At 43.4% G+C, this 27,955-nt stretch overlaps 1 protein-coding gene and 1 non-coding gene across 3 annotated transcripts in view; both read right to left on the reverse strand.

Annotated features, from left to right (window-relative positions):
• The window catches only part of CCAR1 (cell division cycle and apoptosis regulator 1), a 48,900-nt gene that overhangs the window by 13,802 nt on the left and 7,143 nt on the right, over positions 1–27,955 (reverse strand). The window contains exons 3-15 of one of the 2 annotated variants that reach the window (XM_029059931.2): positions 16,097–16,269; positions 14,680–14,724; positions 13,661–13,687; positions 12,446–12,639; positions 10,505–10,619; positions 10,210–10,402; positions 7,328–7,457; positions 7,023–7,184; positions 5,376–5,601; positions 4,803–4,916; positions 4,197–4,363; positions 3,222–3,432; positions 2,300–2,383 (exon numbers count right to left, since the gene is read on the reverse strand). In XM_029059931.2, coding sequence (XP_028915764.1) covers positions 2,300–2,383; positions 3,222–3,432; positions 4,197–4,363; positions 4,803–4,916; positions 5,376–5,601; positions 7,023–7,184; positions 7,328–7,457; positions 10,210–10,402; positions 10,505–10,619; positions 12,446–12,639; positions 13,661–13,687; positions 14,680–14,724; positions 16,097–16,269 — 1,841 coding nt within the window. Of the gene's footprint in view, positions 1–2,299; positions 2,384–3,221; positions 3,433–4,196; positions 4,364–4,802; positions 4,917–5,375; positions 5,602–7,022; positions 7,185–7,327; positions 7,458–10,209; positions 10,403–10,504; positions 10,620–12,445; positions 12,640–13,660; positions 13,694–14,679; positions 14,725–16,096; positions 16,270–27,955 lie in introns of both variants that reach the window. The other variant, XM_029059929.2, reaches the window with a different exon arrangement.
• LOC114810519 lies at positions 4,485–4,551 on the reverse strand. Its single transcript, XR_003758218.1, has one exon. It is a non-coding gene; the product is annotated as a small nucleolar RNA SNORD98 (small nucleolar RNA).

A 27,955-nucleotide genomic window follows, 5' to 3' on the forward strand; every position in this document is an offset into this window, starting at 1 on the left:
GAATAATATTAGCCTCCCACACACACTCACAGCACTTACAGATCTATAAATTCTGTAAGTTACTTATTAATATAAATAGTTGTCTCCCCCAATGTGGAGCTGTGGGAAGGGAACTTATCTGCTCAGTCTACTGTATTGTATCCTCCCAAGGGCTTAGTAAAGTTCTCCACACATAGTCAGTGCTCAAGAAACACCAGTGATAGATACATTTTGAGATGCAGGAGTCAGAGGTCCTCTTGCACACCTCCAATTTTTCCATTTCAAAAGAAGTCTGATCTTAACCGACAAATACCTCAAGCAAATCAAGGCATGGGAACCCTCTAGCACAAACCAAATTCCCCATCATTACTCTTCACTAAAAGCTAGAATTTATATAGCTAGAAGCACATTCTGGTAAATATATGTATACAAACATACATATACACACACACACACACTATTCTGGCATTTCATCTTCACATATTTGCAGTACCTATTTTATCCTTGTTCTTCCCTGTTTTCACGATTTTAGAAATTATTTGTGTGTGTCTCCCATTAGATTTTAAGATCCTTGAGAAAGGGACCATGCGTTTTTCTTCTATTGCACTAAGCCCCTTAGGAGAGGACGAGTGTTCTGCATTTGATAAGTGCTTGATACATACCACTGATTTAACGAACGCAGCCAAACTCGAATATGAGAACAGAGAATCTGAGTTACTCTCACTTTGGACATACTAAAATTCTTGCCCAAAGGTATTTTAAATTCCACTCCTTTCTCTGCTTTTAATCAGGAGGCAGAAGAGCTGCTGCTTGAGGCTTTCTAGGCCTCTTGCCCCTTTCCCAATCCACGGTATTTACTGAGCACTTACTGTGTGCAGACACAGTACTAAGCAGTTGGTAGAGTGATGCGGAATTACTAGACAACCCCTTTATTCAAAGGGGTTTACCATCTAGCAGGGGGAGACAAATTAATTACAGAGGAATAGAATATGAGAAAAATGTATATAAGCGATTATAAATTGTTTATATTAGCATCTGTCTCCCCATCTAGATTGAAAGTTCATTGCAGGCTGGGAACGTGTCTGCCAACTCTGTTGTACTCAACTCTCCCAAGTGCTTACAGGCTGAAGGAGTAACTGGAGGAAGACAGGGTAAGAAGATGATAAACCTCCTGAATATGCAGTTTCACAAAGGCTTTAAAAGTGGGAAATGCATCCCCTGCCCGAATTGAAAATGGTCAAAACCCGGCAGTTTAGGCCTCCCTGGCACCTGACTGCCTTCAATCCATGGAGTCTGAGGATCTAATACCGGCTCAAAATTGTACCAAGGGTCTGGTCAAGTACAAATGGCACGGCGGAGCTGGTGAGACCGTTATGAAAATAAAGTTAGACAAGCAAAGCAATGTAGAGGCCTCAGACTCAGGAGGAATAAGACCTGGAACTTTTCCTCCAAGACTGTTCACTCTTTAAAAGTAGCAGAAGAAATTAAGGTTGCTCTAGCTCGTTTTTCTCCTTTTGAGGCCTTTGTTTTGTTCATTTTATTTATGATGTGCATATATCTATGATTCTATTTATCTATTTTGATGGTATTGATGCCTGACTACTTGTTTTGCTGTCTGTCTGTCTCCCCCTCTTTTAGACTGTGAGCCCGTTGTTGGGCAGGGATTATCTCTATCTATTGCTGAATTGTACTTTCCAAGCACTCGATACACTGCTCTGCACACTATAAGCGCTCAATAAATACAACTGAATGCATGATTGAATGCGGGGACAGGCTTCTACATTCTTTCGAACTCAATCAGGGATAGTACTATGCACAAGGTATGCTTTGAATGACTATTTGGGAAATTCTTATTCCTCAGTGGGGAAAAAATGCGGAAAACGGTTCACTCTTGCAAAAATCCCATCTCTGATTAAAAAGATGACTTCATCCTCTGTTGTCAAAAACGCACCATTACGCTAGCAGTCCCTGTCCTTCTAGTAATAATGATAATAATGGCATTTGTTAAGTGCTTACTATGTGCTGAGCACTGCTCTAAGAGCATTCCAGGCAAAAATCGAAATAGCCGATACAGTATTTACAAAGTTGAGAACCATACAGAGATGATCTTACCTCAGTCAATAACTCACAAGCAAGCTGCGTTATAAACTTGAACAATCATATCAGTTTAAAGCATCCTTGAATAGTTTCATCTCATTTGGAAACCACTACCGTCATTTCCTCAACACCCTAGTTCCTGCTCAGAGTGGCTCTGATGACTCCCAGGGAGGCCCTCAAAGCCCGCAGCCTCCGATTTTAGCATTGTGGCTTTCAAAATTACCTTCATCGTTTTGGGATCAAGTTTAGACCAATGGGTAGGGGTTGAGATTTCTTTAGCTTCGCCGTCGTCTTTCTCCTCTTCGTCCTGGTGTGCAAAATTAGAGCCCAATTATTATTCAGAAACTTGCAGGGGTAATTCATTTATTCTTAAAATTCTGTTGCTGAATCTGTGCAAGACCACAAAGTGTTTCAGATTGTCTTCTCCTAAAGTTACTGTTTAGGAGTACAAATCCACGTACATACATTCTACCACTTTAACTGATCACAGTGACACTCATCAGCCAATCAAAGCCAGATCTGTGAAACACAAAAGGGTGATGAATTACAGCACAAAGGATATCAGGCTTGTACAGACACTGCTGGTCTCCACTAACCACACAGTGTGTGATTTCGCCCCAATTTTCAAGCCACCCAAAGTTAATCTCGATTTACTCAGACCTTTCATTAGACCGGAGATGCTGCCACATGGCCTGAAAACTCAAATCTCTCAGGCATGTGGTTATCCAATTTCAAAACATCCATTGTTTGAACTTGGTGACCGGAGGGCAGGGGGCGGGAGGGGGGGGACTTGGGAAAAACTTTAGAAAATGGCTTAATCTTGCTCAACAACTGGTGCCAGATTCCAGCAACTACACCTAAAATTGGGGGGGGGGTGTAAAAAAATCCGTGCAATTTAAGCACGACTGACTTCCTTTCCTTTGGTGCCCCAGTACTTGTTAAATTAACGTATTAGGCAGAGCTTTTTTTCTTTTAATAAAAGAGCATGGACCATTCAACTATTCTGCTGAAAGCTGGATTACCAGTCGCTGTACCAGTTATTTTCCTTCGTGTGTGTCTGTGGTGTAGTGTGTGGTGTGCATTTTGTGCCTGTGTTCCTGTGCCTGTGAGAAGCGGAAATAGAAAAAGGGATTAGCGTTCAGTGCCTGTTCTCCATCAGCCTCCTTGCGTTCACCCTGAAGCTTCTCGACCAGCTGCTGCTTGTATCCTCGGGAGAGGGTTTCCCACTCTGAGCGGGTGGGAAGGCAATGCCAAACATCCGGGAAAAATAAAACCACTGTCTCCACATGAGCTGGAACTGTACGCCCCTTGTGGGTCTCCTCAGGGCGATGGTAGCGAATCTCTGCAAAACGGTACCTGTTGCAAGGGAAGAAGCATGTTGGAAAAAAAATTCTATAACACATGTTTCAAGACCCTAGTTCACTTGTAGCACATCAAGTAAAGAAATTTGGCTGCCACAACTTGAGGTTGGTCTAAAGAAAAAAAAAATTATAGAAGCCATAGTTCCTCTTTCGGTACATTTGTACAATTTCCAGTGAAAATCGGAGCACGTGAGTCCATTACGGGGAGCCGGGCACGTCTGCCTCCTTGATTACAGATCTACCCTCAGGTAAGAGGATACCAGGAAAAGCTGGATGGGAGTTCAAATTTAGCGCGCTAAAAAGAACACAGTCTCAAATTGCGTCACACCCCAAAAGGCACGGGACAAATAAGCCTTAAGAGAAAATATGGCTGGACAATCAAAAAAAAAACAACTACAATATTTGATGACAATAGAATTGTGATGCGTAAATCCTATTGAAATGAAGCTCTCGCTTGACGGTCTTCTCCGGCTACATATGAAATGGAAAACATTTCCAACGTATAACCGCTGCACCTTCAGTTCAATGACACGTACTGGCATCTCCCATTTATTGTGTTTCCACTTAAATTAAATCGCCCCAGACAAGGAGGCAATTTTGGCACCAGACAAGGTTTTGTCAAAACCGGGACCACCCCTCCGAAGAGTTTACCTTCCTCGTCAAAGGCTGCTAAATTAAAAAAAGGTTAGCGAGAACGGCAATACGATCCTCGTGAACTACAACGATACTCAAGTTAGAAACAAGAATATCGGTACTTACCATTGAGTGCATACACTTAAGTCAATGCCCGTCAGAGCCTTACAACAACGGATAGCGGTCTTAATCAACACGGAGGGGTCCTTCTCTGGGTCCGGTCCATCTAGGGAAGGAGACCAGTGACCGCCAATAGCCATGGCCTCATCCTTGCCTTTCATGCCCACTAAAAACTGAGCAGAAATAACCAGTCACTTCAATATCCTAAGTAAAAGTATGCGCCAAAAGGTCAGATGAGGCAGTACGTTCTGACGGACGTTTCTGCGACCTCCGGGGCGTGGCGGAGACGAAGAGGAGTTCAGTTCATCGTGTTCCACACTGTATTTCAGCAATGGAATAGGACTTAAATACATCATAACTCCCCCGTTTTCAACGTTTCTTCAGATGAAAATTTTTCTCTCAAAAGGAACAAGCTACATTCCTAGGACTAACGTGGAGAAGCACTTGAAATCTCCAAGGAAAATATAAAATCCCTCAACTGAAGTGAGATCACCACCTAAGTGATCCTGGATGATGGTATCTTTAGGATGCAACCCGACTGATTCGCACAGATTTAAAAATGTATCACTTGATACCAACTTAAAGCACACCTACTGGCAAAACAAGTTTTACCTTCACAAGTCTAGCAGGATGCTGAAATCCCTCACGCAGTTCTTGTGGGTCTTCCGCAAGAGCACATGATTTGTGATACAAGTCTTCCATACTAGGGCTAGCCATCAGCATTACCTATTACAGTGTCAGATAAGTCAAGCTTGTCAAAAGAGTCTAATTCAGATAGGTTTGGTAGAAAAATGAAAGTGACCCTCTTAAATATTTTAAAAATTCAAGAACTAGATGCAAAATACTGATCAAAGATATTTAGAGATGCAAACCTAAGACATTCAATGCCTAACGATGTACCGGTCGCTTATGCATTACGAAACCACATCTTAAAAAAAATGCTACTTTAAGGTCCACTTTAAGCACATTAAACATTACCACTCAGTGGGTTTGGGTTTTTTTTTCATCCCCTGAAGTCTCACGCTCATTACCTTTCTTCCATTGGGCTTAAAGCACTTAAACAGACTCGCCCCCTAGCTCGGTATTTCTATTCTGAATCACACTGCCTCTTCCCGAGATTTCTCTACTCCCTCTCTTGAGTCATTTGCAATAAATCCAAATCAAAATTTAAACTGGAATACCAACCTTTGCGCTGTACAAGTGATCTGCATCTGGTGGGTCAAGAACAGCCATATTTTTTTCCAAAGGATCTACCTCTCTATGCATTACATAGAAGTTACAGTAATTTCCCAGCTGAAATGGTCTTGACAGAGGAAAAGCATCCACCCACATAAACTGAGCATCAAAAAAGTCGCTAGGGATGTATAAATTCTGGTAACGGCGTCTCAGTTCCATCATGTCACAACTAGGACTGTGTGAAAAAAGGGAAAAAAAAACACAAAGACGAATGACAACTAATGTGAATCAAGTGTGAAGACATTTTGTCAATAATGCAACCAGACCTACCCCACAGACCTTTAGCCTTAAGACATAAAATGGAAAATTGGGTATCTAAAAGAAAGAGTTCATTTCAGCTACAAAATGATTTTGGGGGGGGGGGGGGGCGGGGAGGAGAACATCAGAGAATATCTTGTCATGTCTAGGAAGAAAAGAAAATGAAGAGCACCATTCAGAAATATTAAAAGATACCTGTGCAGGGATGAAGCGATAATGAGATGGAGTGCCTTAAAACTGAGAGACGCGTAGTCTGAACTTACAGGTTTGCTACAAAATTCCAAGTTATAGAATAACTGGGCAAGATTAAGATCCTCAAAAAAAAAAAAAAATATCAGAAGTAACTATTTTTGCATGGATGATGGCTGGGAAGAAATAAAAAGGAGTACTAATTTTATTTATCAGCACAGTACTGATCAAAGCTTATTGCTGTCTTCTCTGGAGAATAATAATGGTGCAGAATTATTTCCCTTCTGCCACCAAACTCTCTACCCACTGGACATCTAAATTTATATACAACAGGTTGAAAGCCCTGCTGCAGGCTGCATGTGTGTTTTCATCTCCAGGTGCTGTTCGGGAAAGGCCATCTACTATCAAATGGAGCAACCTTGGCTGAGAGAAAGGGAGGGGAGGGTGGAAGTGGAAGAGGAGGAGAAGAGGGTTATGGAGGAGGAGTGGCAAAAAGAGAAAACTTGAGAAGGAGGAAGAAAAGAAGCAGTGAGGACGGAGAAGTATATTATATATTTAAGCCAGAAAAAAATAGGAATTTCTCCCAGTGAGAAGCATAGAAGGAGTTTCAGGCAAACCAGGTTTTTATTCCAACTGAAAAGTCTATTTCCTCATGTGCTAAATACTACTGACTTCTTTACAAGTGATGCAAAATATGATTCTATGAACTCTCAAACGGGAGACTAGTAGAAGATGATGACAGCTCTAAACTTATCGAAAGAGTTATGGGAAAAGCCCAATCCTCAGGGGTCGGATGTAAAAATTAACACAATTTCCTGACTCGAATGACCACTGTTTTCAGCGGTGGCTACTTCCTCGGCAAGCCGACAGGCCCACCTTGCCCAGCAGAGAAAGATCCTGGATGAAGTCGCATCAAGTTTCAGCCCATACAAGCTAAAACCTTCGCAACAGCCAAGCACCCTAGACAAAGTCAAAGGGTGGATGGGCAGGGAAGAAGAAAGGAGGAGGAAAAGGGGGGGGTGTTTAAAAAAAAAATTTCAGCATTCCACATTCTTTACAAGAGTGATACAAGTGAATAAGGGAGGAGCTTCTGTCGCTCATAATTACAAGGAGATTTTCAGCTATAAGATAATATGTGCAGTAACGTACCAATCCAAAGAAAATTTGGAAAACTGAACAGTGTAACGGGGTACGACACGTCGGGGTCTCCTAGGAGATCTCTCTCTCTCTCGCCGGGGGGACCTCTCTCGGGAGCGTTTCCTCTGGGGCGATCTCTCTCGGGACCTCCGCCTCTCTCGCTCTCGTTCGCGACTTTAAAAAGAAAAAAAAAGGAAAACATACAGAAGGTATGAAACTAAGCAGGACAGAGGTCTCTTTAAAAACAGACATTTATCCGAGTTTAGTTCTGCAGCAACCAAGAGATTTCCAGATGGTTCTTGGGGAAAACAACATACCTTCTGTCATCTTTTCTGTTGGGCACCGTGTCCCCTCTGTCATTTCTCCCCGAAAACCTGGACGGAGGGTCTAGCCTTCGCGCCGGCTGAGGCTGTGAAACTATACGGACGGGAGGCTGCAGTAAACCAGCTTGAAGAGAAAAAGGAGCAATTTTAGGATTAAATCAAGTCTCTCCACGTGAAATGGAATGGTAGTCAGACAAGTATGGAAGAACAACTTTGTGTCAAAAGGAAGGCCACGACTGCGTTACGGATAAGCGTGGTAGGCTTTATTGGCCCCAAGATAAACTCTTTCCTCTTGAGACTTTTCACAAAAGTAATGGTGAAAACAGTTGTTAAAAATCACAGCAAACACAGTATGTTTAAGCAAGAAATAATAATAATGTCGGTATTTGTTAAGTGTTTACTATGTGCAGAGCACTGCTCTAAGTGCTGGGGTAGATACAGGGTAATCAGGTTGTCCTATGTGAGGCTCACAGTTAATCCCCATTTTACAGATGAGATAACTGAGGCACCGAGAAGTTAAGTGACTTGCTCCCAGTCACACAGCTAACAAATGGCAGAGCCAGGATTCGAACCCATGACCTGTGACTCCCAAGCCCAGGCTCTTTCCACTGAGCCACACTGCTTCTTTATAAGTCTTTAATATTAGGAAGGAAGCAGTGGACACAGGCAACCTAAAACCTTATGACAGAATGAATGAGCTACAAACCAAGACATTTCCTCCAAGTATTAGTCCACTGGATTAATGTTTTTTTGTTGTTTTTTTTTTAATATATTGACAATCTAGAAAAAGTTCTGGGAAACTATATTGATCCTAAAATTCTTAATAATGGCCTTCTAGATTATTCCTCGTTTCAACTCTGACAGGCCTGCCTTCAAATGACTAAAGATCTGTACCCCTACGTACTCTAGCTCCAGCTCCCCAGGAGTGATGCACAGATCCATAATTTCTTCTAAGCCCTTAATATAGTGCTCTACACATAGTAAGTGCTCAATGTGACTGATTAAATATTTTAATGAAAAGTTTCTGGTGGGCACCTGTCTACCAACTCTACTGTACTGTACTTTCCCAAGCACTTAGTACGGTGCTCTGCACACAGTAAGTGCTCAAAAAAACACCACTGATTAAAGATGGAGATAATAGTGATAACATTTGGGGGGAAAAAAAACCAAAAACATAATTCCAAGCTGATTGGCAGTCACCGGTTCTTAAGGGAGCAATTGCTAAAACCACGCTGGAATTAAGAAGTGGTGGTTAGGGGGAAACAGGGGAATGCTAAAATGTAAACCCCTCGTGACAAGGGATACTGTCTTCTGGTGTACTCTTTCAAGCACTCAGTACACTGCTCTCCATATAAGTGCTCAAGACATCAGAACTGTGGTATTCCCAGGTCCACGGAGACCCATGATGAATACTGTGGACATTAAGAAACCCAGAGTTCTACAAAAAATTTAATTATATCCCACTTGGACCTGAGATGCTCAGAGGAAAGAGCATTTGTTTGACATCAGTCTAAGATTAAGATACTGGGGTCTAATTCTACTAATGACAAAGTTCATTTTCATCAAAGTTGGGCATTTTTAGAAAGAGCAATTTTTCAGATCACCACCAAATTCCAATATATACACAGGTTTAGCAATGCACAAGATGCTCTCATTGTGGTGTGAAAATCAATAGTCCTAAATTTATTAGCTAGCTCACCTGTCAGGGACTAAGTTTAGCAGCACTGAAGGGAAATGAACTCAAAAATTCCAAGAATTTTTATTACCTGTTCAGAACCAACATAGTTTACGGAAAAACACCTTAACAAAAAACCCCATCGTGTTGACTTTCGCAAGATGTTCCGTTTTGATTCTATTAAAAAAACATTACTTTTGGCTCCTTAGGGCAACTTGAGCTGTCGCTTAAAGCGTATGGGAAGTGATTCTAAATTAGGTTGCAGTGTAACCTCCGATATTGCCAATGCCATCCCAGAAAGTTTCTCCTAATACGAAAAACTCTTTTCACATCCTGGTAAGGATGATTGCATTTCAACTCAAAGGAAGGATACAACACATCCAAAAGCTCCACCATTTTATTGAAAGCAGTGCCTTAGATTCAAAAAAAAAGCTAAGATTTCCAGCTGCTCAAAATTAAATCTGATGACCTAAACAGTTAAAACTATAAAGGGAGACCCAGAATTTCCTCCCTCAAAGAGGTAAAATAGGAAGGACAGTTACACACATAAAATCAGACGATGAAAAAGAGTATCAACTTATGGAAATCTCGGGAATTGAGACTTTTCATTAATAATGGCTATGGCAGTGCTCCTTACTTACTGACCAAAAACATACTATTCCCTACAGTAGGCTACTCTTGGGGCATTTAAAAAGAAGGGAGTTAGAGAACTGCTATACTAATGGGAGGCATGAACAAAATGTACCCATTCTGCCTGTCATTTTTAGCCCCTTTAGTTAAAAAGGGATCTCAAGGATATGAAGGATATGAATCCATTCATTCAGTCATATTTAAATTGAGCACTTAGTGTGTGCACAGCACTGTACTAAGCACTTGGGATAGCACAAAAAGAATAAACAGACGCTCTCCCTGTCCTCAAATTGCAACGCTGCTTAAGTTTCCTTCAAAGTCACTCTAGTAATATGATGTAAAAAAACCAACAACAACAACAAAAACACCCAAAAACAAAACACCACTTCCTTCATCCTGGTTTCAGATTGTAAACAGTCATACCTTACCCATAAACAATAACCTGCTCCTTCTGTACATCTTCTGGATAAACTATACCAACTGATTAAATAATTCAGGCTCAAATACGATAGGGGGGAAATAATTGAATGAATGAATGAATAAAGGCAGATAAATCATCCAAAGACTCTACCTTTCTGCTGAGGTTGTTGTAACAGAGGCTGAGGCTGACTCTGAAGCAAAGGTGTTATAGATGCTGCTGATATCTGTGCCTGCAACAGTGACTGGGGCTGAGGCTGGGCTTGAACGCTGAAAGCGGCCGGCTGGGTAATGGGCTGAAGAACGGCTGGTGGAGTCTTCAGTAAAGGTTGAGTTTGGGATTGATTCTGGGAGAGGCCAGAGAGAGAGAGAGAGAGAGAAAAATCCCACATGACTCCAAAGAGCTTTATTCCCAGCCGCCCCCATCGCTAAGTTTATCCTGCACATACCTGATTTGGTAGTGTTTGGATTCTTTGTGCATTCCACTTGAAAGGCATATTAGGATTATAGGTAGCTTCTACCAATACTCGGTCACCTACTTGGGGAGTCTTGCCTTTAACAGCGCTACAAAACAAGGATGAAGGTAAAGTTATATGGAAATAATAATAATGCTATTTAAGTTCTTACCACGTGCCACGTACTGTACTAAAGACTGGGATAGATACATAAATGCTAAGCTACACCAGGTTGTTGGGAGCCCACGTAACGGACGCCTCCATCACTTCTGATGCTCATGTATACCAGTCTCTTGAGTTGTGTGTCCACCACAGAGGGGCATGGCAACAGCACCCAGCAGTGTCCACCTGGTTTTTGGTTAGTGACCACAGCAGCTACTAAGATGAACACACACATCCACCCTGCTCACTTTTCTCACAACCTCCCCATTTTTGTGCCCATCAGAGAAAAAGTGAGTGGATGAAGCTTGAGCCTCTTATGGGGCAGGGACCGTGTCCGACCTGACTGGCATGTACCTACCCCGGAGCTTGGTAGAGTGTTTGGCACAAAGTAAGCGCTTAACAAGAACCACATTATCGCTACTTTAATTTTCTAAATGGAGTACCTCAGCTGGGTTCAATACTATCAGGGAAACAATATCTGATTATAAGTTTTTAAAAAAGGGCTATCCAGAGGCTTCTTCACTTCGATGCCTCATTTAAGTAACAGTTCAGGATGTTCTCGATTAGTGACCTGAACAGTTATTTCCATGATAAGGTATTTATCATATCTACTTTAGGAATTATTAAAATTAACGTGTAGTATTACTATAAACTTTGTACTTGCTATTTAGGCCATAAAGCTCGTTATTTTGGTTTTTTGTGTTCCGGTCTTTTTAAAATCAAGTTTTGTTCTTTTCCATCCTTTAATTTCTGTGCACAAAGCCCACAAAAAGTCCAAAAATGCCTAGAACTCCCTTTATAAGAAGGCTCAAGGAGGTCCAGCAAAAGTTGATTGATTAGTTTTATTCATCACTTAATGGTATTTACTGAGCATGTACTATGTGCAGAGCACTGTACTAAACTCTTGGGAGAATACAATAGAGTTGGCAGACTATAAGTATGGACAGGGAATGTGTCTGCTAACTCTTTTGTAATGTACTCTTCCAAGCGCTCAGTACAGTGCTATGCACATATTAAGAGCTCAATATGATTGATAGACACGTTCCCTGCCTTAGAACCCCTTTATAAGAAAGCTCAAAGAGGATTCAGTAAAAATTGATTGACTAGTTAATTGATCACTTAATGGCATTTACTGAGCACATATTGTGTGCAGAGGACTGTACTAAGCTCTTGGGAGTGTATAATAATAATAATGTTGGTACTTAAGTGCTTACTATGTGCCAAGCACTGTTCTAAGCACTAGGGTAGATACAAGGTAATCAGGTTGTCCCACGTGGGGCTCACAGTCTTCATCCCCATGTTACAGATGAGGTAACTGAGGCACCGAGAAGTTAAGTGGCTTGCCCAAGGTCACACAGATGACAAGTGGCAGAGCCGGCATTAGAACCCACGACCTCTGACTTCCATGCCCGGGCCCTTTCCACTAAGCCATGTTGTTTCTCATTACAACAGAGCTGGTAGACTGCAAACTTGTTATGGGCAGGAAAGGTGTCTGCTAATTTTCCTGCATCATATTTTCCCAGGTGCTCTCTGCATTTAGTAAGCGCTCAATATGACTGACAGACACGTTCTCTGCAAAGATCTAAAGACTTAAAATATTTCAAATCATTAAATATTTCACACACTATTCAGCCAAAGAGTTGTACCATTAATATAAAACTCTCAACTGTTGATAAAACTACATTTAAACCCCAGGTTAACAGAATCCTAAACCAGTTAACCTAAGATAAGAATGCTCGAACAAAGGCGACGTCGGCTGCATGTGCGTTTTACCTCAGCTGAAAGAATACATCTTCATCCACAAACCCAAACGTGTCATGCAGTTTCGTAACCACTCCTGTGAAGACACGTTGCTTCTGAGGCTGAGTTTGCTGTTGGCTCGACCGTGGCGTTGGATACGAAACAGTGATTTGTGCTGCTGGCTGAGGGGTAGACAGACTTAGGCTCGTAGGCAGTGCCACAGCAGGCTGGACACAAAACAGAAGACCAAAATATGACATTATAGGAGGTGGTGAAACCCTATCAAACACCTAGACCTGTACTTTGCAGCCGGTCAGCACTCACGAACACTTTCTGACCAAAGTGGCTTGCCTAAATGGATTTTTGAAGGTCTTTGTAACCAAGAACTTCATCCATGGACAGAATTTTAAAAGGACTCATTAACAAGAGGCTCAAGAATGTTACTCGACCTGTTAGTACCAATGTCGTGAGATGACCTTGATTTAAAACCAAAAAGTAAAAGGCCTGCCCAATTTAGCACCGGCCTAATAAACAAACGAATGGACTAATTTTCCACCAAAAGCATTCATTCAAACCTATTTATTAAGCTTATTCTGGGTGTGTATGGGTAGAGCACTGTACTAAGCGCTGGGGAAAATATAATACAATAAACACTGACATTGCATCTACTCATTATCCATTTAATACTGGGTATTTTCATTTCTCAGAGACAAGGCAGGAAAGTTCCAAGATGCTATTCTTCTAGATTGAGAGCCCCACTAAACCAATGATTAAAGTAGCATTTCAACCTATACAAGTTCAAATATGAAATGCCGGTCTCGACCTATTTAACAATACAACAGATGAGCAAATCGCACCACTACCCTCAGAAGAATAAAAAATGATCATATAAATCACCGATATCAAAACGTAACAAGCCTATTATTCCCCAGATTATCAAGGCCCACCCAGCCAAAATTAAATAGTCACTGAAACCTCAAGTTAAAATTCATTCCAGATTTTCAGATTCTATTTTGCCCAAGAATGAGAGGTGTCAGCCTTTATTCATTACTTATAACTCAACTAACCTTTTTGCAATTGGAAAAAAACGAAAAACGCTAGAAGATAACTTCTATTATAGCATATTGAAACATATGAGTAATGCACAGAACATTTCTATAGAAAACGACCACAAAAATGGAATGTGATAAAAGCTGGCCTAAGATGGTTTTGATATTTTAATAAAGATGATATGACGGCTATACTAACCTGGGTTAATAGAGTCTGCTGAGGTTGCTGCAACTTAAACATAAAAAAAGCAATTAAATGAATGGACCTGTATAACATCTTTTGAAGGAAAAACACACTCAATCCTTACTACGGCAAATATACAATAGCCAAATTGGGCGTATAACCAAATAAAAGATTCTGCCTGGGCAAGCGAATGCAGGTCAGGGGCGGGGGCTTCTACACGATCTTAATTTACACCATTAAATACAGTTGGCACTAAGCATCTCCCACATATTACTACATATAACTAATAATTGGTTTATTCGAGTACTCTTCTGCATAAGCAGGTGTTTCTGATGAAATAAATAATACATGTGTGTAAAGAAGCAGCATGGCATAGTGGATAGAGCACAGGACTGGGAATCAGAAGGACATGGATTCTACTCCCAACTCCACTTAGCTGCTGTGTGACCTTGGGCAAGTCACTTCTCTGGGCCACAGTTACCTCATCTGTGAAACGGGGATCGAGACCGTGAGCCCCGCGTTGGACAGGGACTGTGTCCGATTTGCGTGTATCCACCCCAGTGCTTAGTACAGTGCCTGGCACATAGTAAGCACTTAAATACCATAATTAATTAATGCAATTTGTCCTTCATATTGAAGAAGGCACCATTGCATTGAAATTCACCTATTAATGGTGTCACAATAGAGAGGATGTCTTAGACTCTCTCCGAGTGTCTCTCTTGTCAGTGCTGAGTCCCCCTTCATCTCACCCTTGAGCAACTGCTCTTCTTCCTGTCATGGTCACTCTCATTAAAGCAGCTCCAGCCCCCACCATTTAATGGGGGTCCATTCATTAGTAGCAACAGAACATCAAAATGCTTTATGTTTTGATTTCATGACCCAGCTGAAAGCTTACGATAAATGGGTAGTGTCACCGCCACTACCTTGCTATTATAGATCACCTTGGCCCTCAGTACGCAAAGTAGCATGCCAATACCAAAAGGCCCATCCAAAGAGTACCGAGAAATTAATAAAGTAAGGAAAAAGGGACAAACCTGCTGCTGTACGCTATACAGGGTCTGCTGAGGTTGTGAGTATTGCTGGAAAAAAATTGCTCAAAGTTAAAACTAAAAAATAAGTAGTTTAAAAAGGAAATGTTGGTACCCATAGTAAATTTTAAGATGCACATATAAAATAGTTACAGACCCCCTTCTAAAACTCCATTTCAATGGATAATATTGGTTGTCACAATTTTGCTTCAAAAGTTACACAAGCACACAGGGAATATACAAAATAGAGTCAAACTGAAATAAGAATTTTCTATCTTCGCTACTTTACTGTATTATTCCTTTTCCCCCAAGATCAAAAAGACTCTTCAATTGCGAATGTCTTTTGAAGGACCCAGAAAAATCATCCCTAATGAAATTTTATTTGAAATAGCATGGCAAACTTTAAGAACCTCATTCCCATCCAAAATCCCACCAATGGAATCTTGCTTTCAGTGAAATTTTAGTCACCCAAGGCAAAAATCCTCAAAGACTCCCTCTTCCATTTCAGCTGTGGGAATTCGGAGCAGCATCAGGAGAGCTGGGTTCTTGGCCCCAGCTCTACCACCATTCATTCATTCAATTGTATTTATTGAGTGCTTCCTGTGTGCAAAGCACTGTACTAAGTGCTTGGGAGAGTATGACAACAAATGGACACATTCCCTGCCCACAATGAGCTCACACCATTCTGCTTTATTATCCTGGAGAAGCACGCCTAGTGGCGAAAGCATGGCCTTGGGAGTCAGAGATCGTGGGTTCTAATCCCAGCTCCGCCTCTTGTCTGCTGTGTGACTTTGGGCAAGTCCCTTAACTTCTCTATGCCTGCCTCAATTACCTCATCTGTAAAATGGGGACTGAGACCATGAGCCCCATTTGGGACACAGACTGTGTCTAATCTCTCTTGTATCCACCCCAGCGCTTAGGATAGGTCCCGGCACACAGTTAAGTGCTTACCAAATGCCATTTTAAAAAAGAAAAAAGGCAGAAACCACACAGGGAGCGTTGGACAGGTGAGCACATGCTTTTAGTGATTACGTGCAGGCTTGTCTGTGAGAAAACTGGAGCTCAAGTCAGAAAACTATGGAAAAAAATGAATTTTTAAAAATATTTGGGGATTCATTACGTGGAAGTAATTTCACTGAAAACTTTCAGCTCTATTTCATTCCAGATTCCATGTTGCTTTCGGAAAACAATGCCTGGCTGTACCGCTTTCAACAGACCCTTAAGCCGCTCACCCGAAGAAAACCTGGTTTTCTACTACTACAGAGCAGTAAGAACAATACTTCTTAAGCACTTACTGTGTGAAGAACCTGTGCTAAGTGCAGGGACACAGAGTACAGTGGGAATTAGACACAGACCCTCTCCCTCCAGGTGCCCTGTTTGATGAAATCCTGAAGTAACGTTGAATAGAGAGGGCTTTCTTTACCTGTTGCAGCGCAGCTGCGGCAGCCGCAGCCTGTTGCTGCAGAGCAGCCGTTTGCGTGAGCTGGTAGTTGGCGGGCGTTTGGGTCGTGAGGCCTGCTGCTGCCAATGCTGTCTGCTGAGTATAGATGGTAGGGGATGCACCCAGCAGAGATGGTTGCTGAACCCCGAGGGCAGCTGAAAACACAGAGGGAGGGGGAGAGAGAAAGACACCGTTAAGACCATTCAGACTTATCCACTCCAGTGCTTAAGGAGGTGCCTGGCACAAAGTAAGCGCTTAACGAACACCGTAATTATTATTTTTATTATTCTAGTCATTAGGTAGGACTTGACAGTACATCTCAGTTTACCGTTAGCTGGTCAATGAAAAACCAATTTCATAGCTCCACGGCCTATATCCATGTCCCGCTTATAATCAGGGTGTGACTGACCTACTCCATCTCCCCCAGCGCTTAGAACAGTGCTCTGCACATAGTAAGCGCTTAACAAATACCAACATTATTATTATTATTACTCCATCTGATCTCAAATGGCAGAGAATGGCGATTTAAACAATAGGAAGTCGGGGAAAGCTACTTATACGCCACCTGTCATAACGATACTTTCGAGTCAAAATGTTTGAGACGGATATTTTTCTAAGGAAAGAAATGCGACGGAAACACAAGGCCTAACCTGCTTTACTTTGATAGCATTTGTCTTTGAATGCTTTAATAATAATAATAATAATAATGATGTGGTATTTAAGCACTTACTAGGTGCAAAGCACTGTTCTAAGCGCTGGGGGGATACAAGGTGAACAGGTTGTCCCGCGTGGTACTCACAGTTTTTAATCCCCATTTTACAGATGAGGTAACTGAGGCACAGAGAAGTTATGTGACTTGCCCAAAGTCACACAGCTGACAAGGAGTGGAGCCGGGATTCGAACCCATGACCTCTGATTCCCAAGCCCGGGCTCTTTCCACTGAGCCACGCTGCTTTACGGTAGTGGTACTTTAGGTCTGCTATCCACCCCAGTGTTTAGCACACACTAAGTCCTTAATAAATACCATTATTATGGTAGAGAAGAGAAATCAGGTAGCAGGAGCTGGAGGGGATGTTGTATAGAAAAGGAGGACTCAGACACTGATATCATCCCCTCCCAGCCCTGCAGCACTTATGTACACATCTATAGTTTATATTGTCTGTCACCCCCTTTAGACTGTAAATTCACCATGGGCAGGGAATATTTTTATACTGTACTCTCCCAAATACTCAGTGCAGTGCTCTGAACATAAGTGCTTGATATATATGACTGAATGAACGAATATCACACAACCAGGAGGAAAAGGCAAAAATACTAATCAGGGACCGTGTCTGATCTGTTGATACTCTATCAACCCCAGGGCTCAGCACACAATAAGCGCTTAACAAATACCACAAATCTAGAAACTCTGAGAGCACGGCAGTTCTAACACCAAGCAAAAGGATCATTAGTTTAACTGCTGAATGCTTGCACTTCAGTTTCATTTTTTAAAACACTTAGAAATGGGAAAATCATGTTACTCAGTATTTTATACTGTGTAGTCAATTACCTCACACCAGAAAGCAGAGAACCCCTAATCAATCATATTTATTGAGCGCTTACTGGGTGCAGAGCAATGTACTAATCACTTGAGACACAGTCCCTGCCCACAATGAGCTTACAGCCTAGAGGAGGAGACAAATAAATGACTGATGTATACAAAAGTGCTGTGGGACTGGGACGGTGGCTGAATAAAGGGAGCAAGTCAGGATGACGAAGAAGGGAGTGGGAGAAGAGGAAAGGAGGGCTTCGTCGGGGAAGGCCTGTTGGAGGAGGTGTGCCTTCAGTAAGACTTTCAAGTGACGGGGGAAGAGTAACTGTAGGATGTGAGGAGGGAGGGCGTTCCAGGCCAGAGGCAGGACGGGGGCGAGAGGTTGGTGGCGAGATCGAGGAGATCGAGGTACAGTGAGAAGGTTGGCATTAGAGGAGTGAAGTGTGCTGACTGGCTTATGGTAGGATTAGCTAGGTGAGGAAGGAGTGGGCAAGGTGACTGCCTTAAAGTCACTGGTGAGGAAAGTGACACTCTACTCATTGTCAAGGTGTTTATGCAACAGGGTTAGCCACTGCTGACACCGGGGCCCAGCTATCAGTATAAGTGACAACATGAGTCTTCTGTGGGCAAAAAACAAAAACTAAGGCGGTGAATTGCTTTCACTTTCTCCTCTCATCTTTCCCAGCACCGGCTGTCCACATTCAAGGAAGGGCCTTCGATTTGCGGCCCTCGCTCTGACGTAGCGGGCGTATTAGGGGTGGGGAGTTGGGGGAGAGAGAGTAACTCACTTAGGTGTGGCCATACTCTTTTAAAAATTTCACACCCAAGGGCAAAAAATGGGAGACTTGACAAGGCTACCATTGAATGGGGACCACACCCTTCCTCTCCTTGGGCTGAAATATGAAGGTTTAACCTACAGGAAACAGAGATGAATCGCTTCAGTCTAAACACACAAGTGGCGATAAGCATTGACAGAAGGGAAGCACAAAAGGTGATTACAACATTTATTTAAACTTTGAACCCAAACAGAACAATTTATGTGGACGCCTACGTACAAATTGATTATTTTGATGCCCATAGACTTTGTTTTTGTCTACACAAATACACTGTCTATGCTATGGACTTCTAGTTAACTACACTCAACTATTGATATTCTGTACTCTTCTAAGCTCTTCCTACAGTGCTTTCCACACAATAAGCGCTCAATAAATACCACTGATGGATTAATACCCAAAACTGAAGTCTATTAGCTTTTCATATTGTAGAATGTGGACGTGTTCTTGCCTACTCCAGTATATTGTTTCATTTCAGATAGACTTGAAATTGGATAAAAGTGTAAAAGAAACCCTACAAAAATTATAGACATTTTTAAGCATTAACAGGAGTAGAGTGAAGTAAAACTTGCTTAGGCATCTTCAAAACTGAGAGAACATTAGGGAAATTAAATTATATGTACTCCACGAATCTCACCAAGTAACTTCTCAAAAATTAAAGTTTTCAAGCTAGATATCATTTAAATTGCAATAGCAAAAGCTAAGAAATAAACCTGTAGAGTGAAGTTTTGTGAGGATGGTAAATATATTGACAGGATTGCCCCGGCTGCCCCACAAGGGAAGAAAAGGAAAGGGTGAGGCTAGTGGATCTGCTACTGATCGGTGGCACCTATTCAACGCCACTACGTGCGAAGCATTGTACTAAGCACTTGGGAGAGTACAATCAGCCTCTGAGGAGACACCGGGGAACCAAGGGACCGACAAATCTTCAGGCTGCAAAAGCCCAAAACTACCAGCTTGTCGGCTCCCAGCTTGGAGAAATCCAAAATCACCAAAAACTCTCAGGAGTCTGTGAACCACCTTAGTGAACACCCTGGAGGAGAAGATCCGATTGATCTGATGAGCTCTGGTGGGGAAAAGGGAGCGTGCAAAAAAAATGTATAACCCTCCCCCACCTCCAAACTGTAAAATCCATGCCAGTAGGGATGTTTACCAGCTATTCTATTGAATTTTAAGTGCCTAGTATAGTGCTCTGAACACAGTAGGCATTCAAATCCCATTAACTGATTTGGATAACCTGTTTAGAAACCTCTGGGATCCAATCCTCTCAAGACTGCCGACGGCACAGACCCTGAAACCGGATTGGGAGGCAGCATGGTGTAGTGGACAGGGCACGGGCCTGGAAGTCAGAGGGTCACGGGTTCTAATCCCAACTCCGCCACTTATCTATGTGACGCTGGGCAGGTCATTTTACCTCTCCGTGCCTCGGTGACCTCTCCTGTAAAATGGGGATTGAAACTGCGAGCCCCATGTGGGACAGGGAGTGTGTTTAATCCGCATGGGGCTCACAGCCTTAATCCCCATTTTACAGATGAGGTCACTGAGGCACAGAGAGGTGAAGTGGCTTGCCCAAGGTCACCCAGCAGACAAGCAGCAGAGCAGGGATTAGAACCCATGACCTTCTGACTCCCAGGCCCATGGTCTATATCTACTGCACCATGATGCTTCTCTACAGATACATTTCCAAGTACTACTATATTTCCTAGTATGGCTAATTCTGCCTTTATCACTTATGGCCTATCACACATTTTGGATAGAATGTCATGGCGGAATTAAAGATTCTTCACCCAACACACATCTTTCTAGATAGGTGACAGTGTCAGAAAATGGTTTTATGTATGCCTGGTGCTGGGGAGATGATTCAAATAGGTATTTTCCTTAATGAGGGAATCTTCAAGAGCACAACCTTGCATGATAAGAAAACTGACTGCATATGCTTTTGGTCAACCGGAGTTACTTGTAAAAACGCTACTTCAGGAATTTGATAAGCATCCCAAAACACCCTTTCCTAGCAAAATACCGAAAGCTCTTTTAATGTATCGATTCAACAAGAAATGGGGTGGGGTTCTATGTGGGAAAAACAAAAGGGATATAGAAGCAAAATGTTTTATTGTGGGCAAGGCGTGTTTAACCAACATTTTTACTAGGTTCTACTTACAAATTTTTCCCTCTTCTATCATGTGCAAACCAAGCCAATTATCGATCCTTTTTTGGCCTCTGGGAGAATGGTTATGTGCACTTTAAAGATTTAAAGATGATTCAGTCGGGTACACATGTACCTATTAGGTCACAACCTCACTTACCAGAGCTCCCGGGCTCGCCAACAGTTCTGCAGGACAATTCAAGGACGGTCCTGATTTCTGTAACTCCCAGGTGCTACATTCACTTTATTCACAGCCCTACCTTACACAGCAATGCATTATTTAAATCACTGTTGCCGGATTGATTTGATTATTTGGTTATCTTGGTTCCTCTGACTTCACACCCTCCACTTTATGAATATTCATGTATGCCTGTCACTCCCTGTGCATTTTTAAGCCCCTAAAGGACCATGTCTTTGGTTTCGGGTGTTCTCTCTCCAGCACTTGATACAAGCTGGGGCACACGATGGATGTTCAAAAAAAACTATCACCATTGAATTATTTAAATCATTTCTCTCTACGGAGTGTGTTTACACCATAAAGCAATTCACTCAGAGAGGCAAACTGAACAATGACAATTCTGTAATTACATCTTAGATCTGTTACCATCCCAAAAAATGGATTTGCTACCCAACACCAGGCATCCAGAAACTACATCTTTTCCAACAAGGCCAGTGCAATACAAGAGGCACATGTATGATGCGGTGTCGATACGGAGCATTTTTTTTTTTTACTCCAGAGCCAATGACAATTAACCATGACTTTAGGGAATTACAAGAAAACTCAAGGCTTTGTCTGAAGTGAAATTTAGAAAACTGAAAGCATACTGACAAATCAATCATCTTCTAATCTGTTTAATAATAACAATGAGCCCATTGGGCTGTACTAAGCACCGGGGAAGAGATAAGATAATCACTTCGGACCCAATCCCCATCCCACAAGGGGCTAACAGTCTTTTTGGCTAGCAAACTTTATTCAAGAAGAAAAAAACCATGAGAAATGGATTGCTCCATTCAGCGGGATCTGAAGTGTGGAAAGTTCGGTCCTCCCTGGAGATACAAGCTTTTCAATCAGGGCGTTCAGGGACACAAGAAACAATCTTTTCATTTGCTCCTTGTGGTTTTTGATACCCTGGTCACGCTCTTCACATTTGCTAGAGAAATAGGAGCAGTAGGCAGGACCCAAGACAAACATCCATCTCAGGTGTGGGAATATTCATTCACTTGACCGTATTTATTAAATGCTTACTGTGTGAGGAGCACCATACTAAGCGTTTTGGAAAAAATACAATACGCAGTGACATTCCCTGCCCATAATGAGCTCAGTCTACAGTGGGGTAGACAGACATCAGTGCAAATAAATAAAATGACAGATACTTAAGTGTCGTGGGGCTGGGGCGTGGGGGAGGGCAACGCAGAAGGGAGTGGGAGATGAGGAAAAGTGGGGCTTAGTCAGGGAAGGCATTCGGAGACTCAAAAGCTCTCCAGGACCCAAAACTCCACTGCTCCTGGCTCACTGTGGGACCCTACACAAAAATCATGTCACTCCTCTAGGTCTCAGTTCCCTTATATGTGAAATAGGGATAATACTAATGATAATGATGGCATTTGTTAAGCGCTTATTATGTGCAAAGCACAGTTCTAAGCACTGGGGTAGATACAAGGTCATCAGGATGCCCCAAGTAGGGCTCACAGACTTCATCCCCATTTCACAGATGAGGGAATTGAGACCCAGAGAAGTTAAGTGACTTGCCCCAACTCACGCAGCTGACAAGGGGCAGAAGTGGAATTAGAACCCACGACCTCTGACTCCAAAGCCCAGGCTCTTTCCACTAAGCCACATGGCTCAGTGGAAGTTCCTAGTTTTATACTTTCTGAGCATTTAGTTGCGTACTAACACTGCTCTTCCCCCCTTAAGGTTCATTCATTCATTCAATAGTATTTATTGAGCGCTATGTGCAGAGCACTGTACTAAGCACTTGGAATGTACAAATCGCTAACAGATAGAGACAGTCCCTGCCCTTTAACGGGCTTACAGTCTAATCGGGGGAGACGGACATACAAGAACAATAGCAATAAATATGAGCCCTGTATCGGATCTGATTATTTCGTATGTCTCCCGGGACTCAGAAGTGCTAAATAAATATTAAATTACTCGAATATTTTAAACTGATGGCTAATGGCTATGCCATGTATTAACGCATGCTGACAAAACAGAATTGCAGCCACAAACCGTGACAGTGGCCCCAAGCGATACAGTTTGGATTACAAGTACATGCAAGTTAAGGCAGAGAATCATACATTCATTCGATAGCATTTATTGAGCGCTTACTAGGTGCAGAGCTCTGAACTAAGCGCTGGGAATGTACACATCAGCAACAGATACATCTGAAAACGTATCCATATCTACTCGCTGTGGGCAGGTAATGTGTCTGTTTACTATTATACTGTACTCTCCCAAGAGTGTTGTACAGTGCTCTATGCAGAGAGTGCTCACTAAATACAACTTAATGAAAATAGAAGTTGTACCAAGAACAAAAGTATTAACAACATTTATTGAGCACCAGCTGGTTGCTATGCACAGTACTAAGCCCTTGGAAAGGAAAAAACAGGCAACAACGACCTGCCCACAAAGATTTTACACTTGAATGGTCGAACGAGACACACACACATACACACCCAAAAAGTCATATTTACTGAGGACTTACTGGGTGCACAGCACTGTATTAAGCACTTAGGAAAGGAGAATAGAACAGAATTGGTAAATTCTGCCCACAAGACACTTAGAGTCCAGAGGGGGAGACAGAAGGTAACGGTAAATAAATTCCGGATACGTTCCTCAGTGTTGGGGGGCTGACGGGGCGAATAAAGGCTGCAAATCCAAGGGCAAGACTGACCCAGAAGTGGGAGGGTAAAGAAAAGTGGTGACCAATTGAGTAATAAAACGGAACAACATTTATTTGCATGACCACCCGTTCTTTATATAAATTTTTCTAGCACGAAAACAGGAGTAAGGCTAGCAATGAGGAGCATGAGGGAAAAGAAAAGAGATGAGGGAAGAAGGAAGAGGACATTTGAAACCGTGTCTCTTCCTCTGACTGGACTTTCTGAAGTGTTATTTTCAAGGAAACCCTCCCGCCCCGCAACTCCCAGCAGGAGACTCTCTGCAGCATTCCCACCTTCTGCCCCTTCTCCCCTTCCTCTCCGGGAGTGCGTTGGCTAATTCAGCGAGTGACGCTGCCTCTGCAGAACTGAGGTGGTCTACACCCTTCTCCTGCTCAGATGGGTGCCACTATCACTGCTTCCAATTATGCGGTCTAAAAAGAAAGTCATCTTATTCCCTTCTTCCAAATTGGGGTAAGGCAATTATAGATGGTCGCCACTAAAGCGCCGAAGGTGGGGGTAAGCGCAGAAATCCTAGAGACAGCTGGTGGATGGGTAGGACTTCGGAGGCGGGGAACGAATGGGGGAGGTGGGATTTCAGGAGGTGGTGAATATGGGGAACATTTGGTCTCATTGGCGAGGAAGGGAATTCCAGGCCAGAGGAAGGGCATGGACAAGGGGATGAAGGAAGGAATGCTGAGAGCGAAATACAGTTAGGTTAGCTGGAGAGGGGCAAACAGAGAGATGGAGGGCAACTAGCGAAGCAACATGGTTTAGTGGAAACAGCAGGGGTTTGGGAGTCGGAGGATGTGGGTTCTAATCCCGGCTCGGGCACTTGTCTGCTGGGTGCCTTTGGGCAATTCATTTAACTTCTCTGTGCCCCAGTTACCTCATCTGTAAAATGGGGATGAAGACTGTGAGCCCCACATGGGGCAACCTGATGACCTTATATCTACCCCAGCGCTTAGAACACCGCTTGGCACACAATAAGTGCTAAACGAATCCCAGTATTATTATTAATAATAAAAGAGATATGCGAGAAGGGACGAAATGGTCAAGGGTTTTCAAGTCGACTCTGCGTTTGCCACGGAGGGACAAGGGAAGCCAATGGAGAGGCGGCGTGTCCAAGACCTGGGTTCTAATGCAGGCTTCACCACTTACCTGCTGGGTGACCTCGGGCAAGTCATTTGACTCCTCTGTGCCTCATTTCCTCATCTGTAAAATGGGGACTACCCACTCCCACTCTCTCTCCTCTTTAGGACTGGCAGCCCCACGTGGGACAAAGAACTATCACATATCCATCCGTGCATTTAAAACAATGTTTGGCGTACAGCGTGCTTCACACCATTACGGTTCTGACGATGCTTTTGAAGAGAGGAGATATGAGCTCAGTGATGCTTCAAGAACAGATCGGAGGGCGGGGAAAGAGCTGGAAAGCAGAGGGGCCAGCAGGATGGTGAGTCAATACTCTAGCTGTGATACGACCAGAGCTTGGACCAGCGTGGTTGCATTTTGAGTGGACAGGAAGGAAAGGACCCTGAAAGAGTTAGGTAGGAAGAATCGGCAGGATGTGGTGACAGACTGAATACAGGAATAGAAAGACAGCAAAGAGGGCAGGGTGAGACCAAGGTAATGTGGCTCGGAGACAGAACGTCTCTGCCAACTCGCCCAAGAGCTCAGTACAGTGCTCTGCGCAAAGTTGCTTAGGAAATACCACTGATTGATGGATTTTAGAGATGGGGAGCTTAGGAGGAGTAGCTTTAGGGTAGAAGATGAGCTATTTTGGACACTGAGTTGGAGGCACTGGCAGGATACCCAAGTGGAGGAGCCCTGAGGCAAGTGGAGAAAACAATAATGATATTTAAGTCCTTTCTATATGCCAGGCACTGTAGCAAGCGGAGGGATGGAGAGAATGTAATAATAATGTTGGTATCTGTTAAGTGCTTACTATGTGCAGAGCACTGTTCTAAGCACTGGGGTAGAAACAGGGTAATCAGGTTGTCCCACGTGAGGCTCACAGTTAATCCCCATTTTACAGATGAGGTAACTGAGGCCCAGAGAAGTGAAGTGACTTGCCCACAGTCACACAGCTGACAAGTGGCAGAGCTAGGATTCGAACCCATGACCTCTGACTCCCAAGCCCAGGCTTCTTCCACTGAGCCAGTAATCTGGTCGGACACAGACCCCGTCCCACATGGCGCTCGCGGTCTGAGTAGGAGAGGCACCAGGTACTGAATCCCCATTTGACAGATGATGATACTGAGGCACAGGGAAAATACAGGTCAGACGACAGGCGAGTGTCAGAGCCGGGATTAGAACCCAGGTCCTGACTCTCAGACCCCCATGGTCTGCCCCCTAGGCCACGTCGCGGCCTCGTGGGACACTGTGGGCTGGAGCCCCAGAGCTGTCCACCAAGCAGCTGGGTTTTGAGGAAAAAGGAGTGCTCCGTATCATTACAAGGATCTGAGAAACTGAGAAGGATTAGGTGGGATTATAGTCCTTTGGACTTGGCCACAAGGCAGCCACTGGTGACCTTATCGAGTGCCTTCTCAGAGGCGTGAAAACGGTGAAGGGAAAGTGACACTGCTTTTTAAAAAAAAACAAAATCTTTTCAAATCACTTGACAGAATGACGCCCAGTGAGTGACCAATTAATATTACTACTAATTCCCGCTCCGCACTGAAAGCTCCTTTTGGGCAGAGAAAAAGTCCACCATTTCTGCTACACTGTACTCTGCTGAGCGCTTAGTAGAGTGCTCTGCACACATTTATTGAGTGTGTACTGTGTGCAGAGCAATCACAATCATATTTAGAGAGCACTTGCTGTGTGTAGAGTCCTTTACTAGATTACAGAAGCAGCATGGCTCAGTGGAAAGAGCCCGGGCTGGGGAGTCAGGGGTCATGGGTTCGAATCCTAGCTCTGCCACTTGTCAGCTGTGTGACTGTGGGCAAGTCACTTCATTTTTCTGGGACTCAGTTACCTCACCTGTAATATGGAGATTAAGACTGTCAGCCTCATGAGGGACAACCTGATTACCCTTTATCTACCCCAGCGCTTAGAACAGTGCTCTGCACATAGTAAGCACTTAACAAATACCAACATTATTAGGGAAGCAGCATGGCTCAGGGGAAAGAGCATTGGCTTGGGAGTCAGAGGTCATGGGTTCAAATCCCAGCTCTGCCACTTGTCAGCTGTGTGACGGTGGGCGAGTCACTTCACTTCTCTGTGCCTCAGTTACCTCATCTGTAAAACCGGGATTAAGACTGAGCCCACGTGGGACAAGCTGATTACCCTTTATCTCCCCCAGCGCTTAGAACAGTGCTCTGCACAAAGTAAGCGCTTAACAAATACCAACATTATTAATATATTACCTAAATGCTGTGGGGCTGGGAGGGGGGTGACAAACATAGAAATCCAGTCAGGGAGATGCTGAAGGGAGTTGAAGAAAAGAAAAAGAGGGTTTAGAGCACTGTACTGAGCGTTTGGGAGAGTACATTATAAGAGTTGGTAGATACATTCCCTACCCAAAGTGAGCTCGCATTCTAGAGTCTAGTACAGTCTAGTAAGCGCTCAGTGAATACGACTGATTGATCACCGACTGCAATGTGTCAAGAAGAGAGCTGGGGGACAGGAAACGAAAGCAGCAGGTGCCTCAAAGCTATTCCAGGGGTTTGGAGAGAAATCAGGAGATGGAGTGACAGCTGAAGGAGGGGTTGGCTGGAATTGAGAGTGCTTTTTAAGTAAGCAGGGGGGAGGGCGGAAGGCATGCCTGTTTGGAGACAGAGGTTGCCAACAGCAGTGAGGTGAGGAGCAAGGGTAATGATCACTAAGTGCAGTACTTAGTACAGAATAAGAACTCAAATACCATCAATGAGGAGGGAGGACAGTTGGGGGTGCAGGTAGCAGGGGTGGGTTAGGAGAGCAGGTGGGGGTGAGCTCCTCTTGAGAAACAACTGGAAGGCGAGAGGAAAACGAGGCCGTGGCAACAGAGCGGTGAAAGGGTGACGGGGATTTCACGCTTGAGGGTTTCGATTTTACCAACAAAGTAGCTGGTGGGGTCACCGAGGAGTTAAAGAAGTGGGGGGCGGGGGACTGGGTGCTTTAGGAGGTTTGGAAGAGCTGGAGGCAGGTGTGGGCCTCGAAGTCAATGAGGGAGGAAGGGCGGCCCCACAGCACTTAGGTACGTATCTGTAATTTATTGATTTATATTAACGTCCGTCTCCCCCTCTAGACCGTAAGCTAGTTGTGGGCGGGGAATGTGTCTGCTTATTGTTCAACTGTACTCTCCCAAGCGCTTCGTATAGTGCACAGAGAAAGCTCTCAACAAATGCGACAATGAATGAATGAGCAGAGATATTGAGAGGAAGAGAGTCCATTTAGAGCAAGATAGAGAATCTGAAATGGGACTGTTGTGGTAAGTGATAAAGATGGGGGCATCAAAGAGTTGAGAGAGG

The sequence above is a fragment of the Ornithorhynchus anatinus genome, chromosome 3, assembly GCF_004115215.2.
Source record: "Ornithorhynchus anatinus isolate Pmale09 chromosome 3, mOrnAna1.pri.v4, whole genome shotgun sequence".
Lineage (NCBI taxonomy): Eukaryota > Metazoa > Chordata > Mammalia > Monotremata > Ornithorhynchidae > Ornithorhynchus > Ornithorhynchus anatinus.